The sequence below is a fragment of the Primulina huaijiensis genome, chromosome 15 (genome assembly GCF_012295235.1).
Source record: "Primulina huaijiensis isolate GDHJ02 chromosome 15, ASM1229523v2, whole genome shotgun sequence".
In the NCBI taxonomy this organism is placed as follows: domain Eukaryota; kingdom Viridiplantae; phylum Streptophyta; class Magnoliopsida; order Lamiales; family Gesneriaceae; genus Primulina; species Primulina huaijiensis.
The window spans coordinates 8,502,684-8,511,179 of NC_133320.1; the positions used below are offsets into that span (position 1 = coordinate 8,502,684).

At 30.9% G+C, this 8,496-nt stretch overlaps 1 protein-coding gene across 1 annotated transcript; it reads right to left on the reverse strand.

Annotated features, from left to right (window-relative positions):
• Positions 1–4,613: 4,613 nt before the first annotated feature.
• Positions 4,614–5,716, reverse strand: LOC140958441 (uncharacterized). Its single transcript, XM_073415882.1, has 2 exons — positions 5,339–5,716; positions 4,614–4,884 (listed from the first exon to the last, which is right to left on the reverse strand). The coding sequence occupies exons 1-2, from the start codon at positions 5,690–5,692 to the stop codon at positions 4,684–4,686; spliced, it is 555 nt and encodes a 184-aa protein (XP_073271983.1). The 5' UTR covers positions 5,693–5,716; the 3' UTR covers positions 4,614–4,683.
• Positions 5,717–8,496: the final 2,780 nt, after the last annotated feature.

Below are 8,496 nucleotides of genomic sequence, written 5' to 3' on the forward strand. Positions count from 1 at the left end.
AACAAATACCTCACAAATATTATAGAATATTATAAGATGAGAGAAAACTCGAAAAAGGGATGATTTCAGAATGAAGGGGGAGCTCTATTTATAGAGCCCCTTGTCCGTGTGAAGACGCGTTTTATACGCGTCTTCCGTCTTCAAACAATCAAACAGCCCACGTTTTTTTTCTTTTGTCAAATTTGTCTGCTGCAATTAATGCTCAATTGCCGACAGAAACTATATGTAACTTTTCTTAATTTTCTAGTATCTAGAAAGGGATAATAGCTAAAAAAGTTACCTAAATTCGCCTATTTATTTTTATTCTGGTCATGTAAACTATTCACATTTAGGTTTGGCTGTGTGACAACAAAAATGTCAGTATTTTTCGGTGTCGTATCAACATTTTTATGATACTGCATCGACACTCCAACAAAAATGTCAGTATTTCTCGGTGATTCTAATTTCAGTAATTATACTATAGTTTACTGAGATGACAAAAGGATAAAAAGATGTGTATTAGATTTTACTTTTTTTCTTCTACATTGTAATAATGAGATTCATTATCTCAATTAAATTCATTTTTTAAAGCATATGATGTTTCTAAAGCTAAGATTTTGTCATCACCAAAAAGACAGAAATTTTATATCATTTAGTTTCGATGATAACAAACAATGACTAATTTTACTAGATCAAATTGTCTTTGCATGTATTATATGTACCTAACCGTTCTATTGAAAATTCAGAACAAGTCATTCAATCGGTCTCAAGATGCAAATATATCCAATCATTTGTCTTAACAGTATATTTGATCTACTCAATCGCTCATTCTTACAAGTATGTGGAAAAGAATGTTTTCCTAAAAAGACATAGCTCAGAGTTGGTTAATTTTTACTATAAGCGACCATTTACCTCCGCATTTGAAAATTTTCAAATTTCTCATATATTGAAGTGTACAATGAATCAAGAAAAGACGGCGACGACAATGCTTTTGCATTAATGAGCTACAATGGAATATTGAATATGCTAATGTAAAGAGCATTATAAAATTTTTACTTCATACTCAGATATATTACTTACTGGTCAACATCCCTTGCTTCAAGAACATCTATCATATCATCAAGAATCATTTAGGGCTTCTGTCAATTATTCAACTATTTTTGTTAAGACCGTTTGAGGAGTTGCTCAATAGTTTGAATTTGATGACTAATTTTTTATGTTTATTTTTGTTGCACTGGTATGAGATTTGCTGTATCAAATTTTGGTGAAAGTTAACTAGAAGTTCCAACTTAGGTAGTTGATAATTCTTAATGTTGAAGCGGGTTGTTACAAAAAATTTTAAAACCAAATTATTCTAATTAATTTTTCTTAAGTGGAAGAAGAAGAGACAGAGAAGAATATTGCCTTCGAATTTCCATATATGTTGTGTCATTTCACTTACTACACTTAGTTATCATGTTTCCTTTCTATATTTGAGTATATAAGATTCATAAGAATCCTCATACCGTTTTTCGCACTATTTGTAGTCCGACCATTTTAAGTGCTGAGAAAATTAGGTATATATTTTAAAGTTAACCTTATCAAGACCGGTCATATTATTTGTCAGTGTCTTAGAGAAAATTTTAAAGTTTTTACTCACTCCCCTCTAAACACATCCCCGATCCTAACAATATCTTTTAGCTAGAGGTGTCAAAATCGAATACAACCGGCCAACCTGATATGGTTCGACCCGAAAAAAATCATTTTTGAGTTTGAGGTTTTTGGGTTCGGGTCATATCGGTTGGACCTGATATCCGACTCGAAAAAATAATCGGCTTCGGGTCATGAACCCGAAAATTACAATTTTTAAAAAAATTGTAATTAATAAGAAACAGTCGGACTACAAATTTGTGTGGAAAACAGTCTGATGGTTCTTAAGATGATTATATACTCAACGCTTTAAGAAACAGTCGGACTACAAATTTGTGTGGAAAACAGTCTGATGGTTCTTAAGATGATTATATACTCAAATGTAGCAAATTAATAAGATAATCTAATTAATTTTGCTCCCAAATATATAGTCAAATAATTAATAAAATCATATTGGAAACAACAACAATAATAATGCGTGATAGGAGATAAATTAATAATATAATATTAATCATAAAATAATAAAGAATACAATATTAGTACAAAAAAATTTAACTAATTCAATAAAAATTATAATTTGTTAGGATCATGTTAAAGTTTAAAGCAAGGGTAAAATTAATAAGATAAATATAGGATCATGTTAGCTATACGAGAACTGATTTTCTCAACGCTTTAAGAAACAGTCGGACTAAAAATTTGTGTGGAAAACAGTCTGATGGTTCTTAAGATGATTATATACTCAAATGTAGCAAATTAATAAGATAAATAATTGCGATAAAGAGACGACACAAGTATTTTTATGGATGTTTGGAAATTAAAGATCCTACGTCACCTCTTCCTCTACTTAGAAATGATTTCACTAGAAGATTTTGGTTTTACAATTCTTTAGAACAACCCATATCAGCCTTAGCACTTATCCACTATCTAAGTCGAAACTCATAGTATTCTCACAAACGGTTGAACCTCACAGTCTAACAATTAATACAATGCTAATAAGTAAAGTAATGAATTTTTCGATTTATTTTATCGAAAAACTCCTCAAACAATCTTTTCAAAAAACACTCAAGTGAGTTGGTAGAAGTCCTTGATGATCTTTGAAGATTTGATGAATGTTTTTTGATGAGTGGGCTGTTGCACAATGAATATCTTGTGAGGATTAAGAGAGCTCAAAATTCTTTTAAGATAATGCTTCAAGTGTGTAAAATCTCGTTGTGGTTCTCTCATCTTGGAATTATATATATATAGTACTCCTTGCATCTTTATTCAACGTTCGATTGTAGCTAAATAAATAAGTATTAATTCAATAGTAATGTTGTCTCCATCATTTCTTTATGTATCACACACTTTAATTAATGAGAAATTTGATCTTTACCAAATCTGAGAGAAAATGGCCACCGACGGCATAACATAACTAGCTCTGCGCGTAGAGTTTTAAGGAAAACATAGGATATCCTAATTTCTTTTTTTGTCGAGCATGATCAATCTAACAAATTTTTTGATAAAACTGATGATATCCTTATAAGATGTGGCTTGTATACGAAGATAACTTTACTCTACCGTTGATTAATATTCTTTGATAAAAAGAACTTTCTCGTGGTGAATCTGCCATATACTAGTGCACATGAGCGGTCGAGTAGATTAAATTAAGCTGCTGATGACGAAGCGGTTAAATTGCTTTGCATTACATGACCAATTGAATGTGTTCTTCAAAAGCGGTCAAGTACCTGTAATGTAGATCAAAACACAGCTAGATCTAATACATTAAGTTATTGTTTATTATCATCAAAACTAAAAGAATTGACATATATTGATTGTTTATTACTAATATAAATTAACAAAAAAGGTTTTATTATTTGGGTAATGATGTTTATATTTAATATTTATATCTAATTAATATAAGGACAAAATAATAAAATATGGTGAACTGGGAGTTGAAACTAAAATCTAGGGTTTGTGGGTTATCAACTCACAAAATATAATATATAGGGATTGAATCTTAATTTAAATATAGATAGAGGGATTTTCAAAAATTTACCCTTTATTTTTAACGAATTATATCATTTATATTTGTTTGTTGTCGTGACGTGAAGAGTCAAAGATTGAACTATCGATAACCATGCAAAAAGCTCACCTCTGGCACGTTCTACCCAAATTGTCACACTCAAAATCTATCTAATCAACTCAGTGTTGAAATTTGTGTTAAATGCACATATGTAGTACTATTTACACTTCAAATACGGTCATAATATTTTATTTCACTCCTTTTTTCTTAATTTGATAAACTTATCCTTAAACATCATTTTCTTGGAGTAAATTTTTTTGATTGAGTTCCTAAAAAGTTTGATACAGTACGTTTGAAAATTATGTATAAAAATTGTATGAACGTTTATATATATATATAAACCAAAATTTGATTAAATCATGATAACTATATATATATATATATATTCAAAAGAGGAATCCAAGCCCGAGAAAAATAACCCTCCCTTTAATCTTGGGTAAACACTTGTAACCTAAGTAACTTGTGCATATATATATATATAACTTAGGTACGCAAGAGAGTGACAACTTTTGTGTTTTTCTTTGTTTCCCATCTTTTCAAAAATTTCAAGTTATGAAAGAACGAACATTAATTGATAAAAAGTTGATGATCATTTTTCTTTTTTTCAAAAATTCCACGTATTCCCATGCAGATTCTGATACGTTAAACGAACAGTGCTACGTAAAAGGTCCACTACAAAATATAGGCAAACTGTGAAATATACTGTAGTATTTTGCAGCATACTCGTACTCTTCACACACTGCAAAACTTAAGACAACACAGCTTCTTGCGGAGCCTACACACACCTAACAGAAATTTATAACACACAACACAGAAAACGAACATGCATAACCACAGACACACACACAAACATATATATATATATGTGTGTGTGTGTGTGTGTGTGTATAGTGTATGTAGTTAAAAAAAAGATGGAAATATGAGAATAACTATTTAATGGGTAATTAGTGGCGTTCACTAATTATTTAAAATAAAACGTATTGGGACATGCAGAGTACATGAAGATGGATTATTTAAGATTGTTTGGCATAGGGTGAGATGAGAGGGAAGAGTTCTAGGGTTTGGAGTGGTCGGTTCCTGCAGCAGGGGTGAGTGGACCCCGCATCCATGGACGAATCCTGGCCGTACGTTCTCATCATGCAATCTTTTGGAAGATCTGTTATCCATGTCTGCCTGGGTGTTTCTTTTGCTGCGACATCCCCGCTTGCTCCAACCTGTTCATGCCACACGTGTGAATATCATATTTTGATAAGAAGACAAAAAACAAATGTATGCCATTCAAATGTCCCAACTTTGGACTTTAAATTTATATATATATATACACACACACCTATATGTTATATTTTTAATGAAAATGATTAGAACTAGATAACCATATTTTTGAATAATTATGTATAAAACATATACCATAGAATTTTTTTAATCTAATCGTTTAAAAGCAAGTCACAATGACAAACGAACAAGTAATCTACCTATGGCATGTTACATCGTGAAGTTTTCGAAAACCATGGGGATCTAGCTATATAGACTCATAGACCAGTGTAATATAGAGGTATATATATGTATCTATAGATGACTATGAACTTTATCGTGACATCAAACCCAAAAACACCCTTAAAATAGTGAAACACCAAACGGGCATGAAAATTAACAGGATTAAATTTTTACCTGCTGGTGCAGATTTTGAGCTGAGAAAGAGTCGGATAATTGAAAAACGTCACGAAATCCATGGAGATTAAGTTGTGTTTGCTGGTGGTGTTGGTGATAATTAGGGTAGAGGCGCAGTTGAAGCAAGTGCTGTTGGTGAAGTTTCTTCCTGAGCTTCTGCCTATCCCGGGCTTTATGATTCTGAAACCAGTAGAAGACGTTCTTGCCTTGAATCTTGCCATAAAAGGAGAGGTGTGCGGTGATCTTCTGTATCTGAGAAGAGTTTGGAGTCCTCAGTCCTCTTCTGTACAGTTCCTCCAGTATCATCAGTTGTTCTGGAGTCGGACACCACCGAGTGGAGGGAGACGTAGACATGGGGATAGTTCTAACTGTACGAATTGGAACCGTATGGGGTGGGGAAAAAAGGGAAAGAGTTAGAGGTATAAATAGAAGGAGATCGAAAGCTTGGGGTCATATTTAAGGAGGATTATAAATTTGTACCAAACAAAGTGTCATGCTGATGTCTTGCTAGCTAGCTAATTAATTCATGGGCCCTCATAATATATAATTTCTTATTCTAAAAAAAAAATTAAATTTCTACTATATATGGATTAAAAAATTCTACAAAATCTATGTTGTTAGCTACATTTATTACTTACTAAATTCTGAATTTATTTATTTTCATTTGGCTTCATGTGGATTTCAATGACACAAATGTATACCTTTTTACATAAAATTTTTAGCAACAAAATGTGTTGGAAGATATATTTACCAACTCATCAAAATTGATCTATATCCGGCCTTGAGAAAATTATAATTTTGGTCTTGAAAATTATCGATTTTTTATTAATTTTCTCCCTGTGAGTTTTCAAACAGTAGGTTTTAGTTCGGTAAGTTGATCCAAGTTTTTACTCTTAGTCATTCTTTCATTAAAATTTTGCATCATGGTCTGATGCTATGTGATTATTTTTCGCTATTCTTTCATTAATTTTCGATATCACGTTATGATCATTTTCCGAAATACCACATAACTACTCTAATTAAAAAGACTAAAAATGAACATATGAACCGACTTACTGACTAAAGTTGCAGCCCTTAAAAACCTATATGAGTAATAAGTAAAAAGTATCCAAGTTAAGGGAGGACCAAAATTATACATAATTCTTCCCAAAAATTTGATTTTTTACATAAAAGCTGCAAATTACTATCAGATTTTATCGTTAACAACCATGTAAGAAATATTAACGGCAAAAACTTGCGTGAGACGGTCTCATTTGTCGTATTTTGTGAGACTGATATTTTATTTGGGTCATCTATGAAAAACTATTACTTTTTATGCTAAGAGTATTACTTTTTATTGTGAATATCGATAGGATTAACCCGTCTCACAGATAAAAATTCGTGAGATTGTCTCATAAGAAACCTACTCAATATTAACATTTGAAGTGAGCTACAATTTAGACATGCTTTTAATTAATTAAATGATATTAATTAAATTATATCGTAATCATCATCCCATCATTTAATTGACAGCGTTGAATGATACCAAAGCCTATAACACTAGCCTTGGTCCTATAGCTAGCTTTCAGATACATTAATATTCTAAATTGTTTTTGTACAAATTTTATGCCACGTGTGCGGGATTTTGTCTTTAAATATTAAAAGATAATTAATTAATTCTTTTAAAAGTATAAACTTATCTTGGTAATATAATAGACAAAAATTTATGTGAGACGATATCACAGATAGTATTTTGTGAGAAAGATTTTTTATTTGTGTCATTCATGTAAAAGTAGTACTTTTTATGTTAAGAGTATTACTTTTTATTGTGAAGATCGCGGTAGAATTGACCCGTCTCACAGCTAAAAATTCGTGATATCGTCTCACAAAAGACATACTCAAATTAATAATTGACGTAGTTAACTCTTTTTTTTTCTTTTTTAAATTGTTCCAATATGTAATAATTTTTTTCAAGATACCGGACAGAGGTTGTTGAAAATATTTATTGAATTTAATATTAAAATCCAGACATTAATTTTATGTATATTGATGAGATCGGTACAAATATTTTTATATCAACAATAACTATTGTAATCGAGGCCGCTTTTCTAACAAAATTAAAACACGGATGAAACAGTACACGAAATTAAATACACTGGTAATAGCAAAAATTAATTTGTTATAATCAAGATTAGTTTTTAATGAATATTAGAAAATTAAAGCGTAAATTTACAAAAACAGTATGTATATGTATTAAAACAAATTAAAAATAAGCATGCAGTGAAATATCTAAAATATTATTCTCACATTTATAAGTACAAAAATTATTAATATATTTGTATTAAAAAATTAACATAATATGTAATCATGTTTAACTTTGTCGAGTTCTAATTTTTTAATTTTAGTGAACAAATATTACCTAACTGTTATAAAAATCATTCGTCGTTTAATATATTTACAAGTTGTAGAACTGGATCTTGAGTAGTCCAATCACAATGTTTGCCACCGGATCTCTCAAGATTGGATCACAGTTCAACCGGACATGACTACTTATACACTAAAATCGGGCATTATTCAGTTCAACTGGATGCTGCTTGTTTCACTGCATTTGGTAAGTCCATAGCTATCCTATCTATCTCAGTTCGACCAATCATGCATGAGAAACAAGAAAATCAATAAACCAAATTATTTAACAATGAGACATAAAGTTGTTGGAGTCTTGTCTCTAATGAGATCAACTTTTAAGAGATATCAATTGCTATTGTTGGCAAGACGTCAACAAATCATTAAATGAAGCGTACTGCGATTTAAAAAAAGGCGAAGATAAAGTTGTTTTTGTATCAGAAAAAAGAAAAATTGAATTTTACAAGGATTTGAACGTTAGAATCAAGAGCAACTATAACTTAAGATAGTCAGCAAGAAGTTGAAGACATTTGGTGAACTTTGCACTCTGCAAACCTTCAAACTCTTTCAAAGATCTTGAGTACACTTATTTGAAAGATCGAAAACTGCTCATGTTGCCCAAGCATAATAGTTTACTTCAGATCATTAATAATCATCAAAGACATTCAACAGTTGCTCAAACTGGATCTCAGAAGTCCAGCCATGAGTTGTTGAAAACATTGAATCTTAGAAGTTAGAATTCATCAACTACTTTCATTTTTGTGAGTATTCTTCTC

Excerpts from the sequence above, each read along its gene's own strand:
- LOC140958441 (XM_073415882.1), bottom strand. The coding sequence starts at position 5,692 with ATGTCTACGTCTCCCTCCACTCGGTGGTGTCCGACTCCAGAACAACTG. Across the intron at positions 4,885-5,338 it reads CTCAAAATCTGCACCAGCAG|GTTGGAGCAAGCGGGGATGT; the intron begins GTAAAAATTTAA and ends TGGCATGAACAG.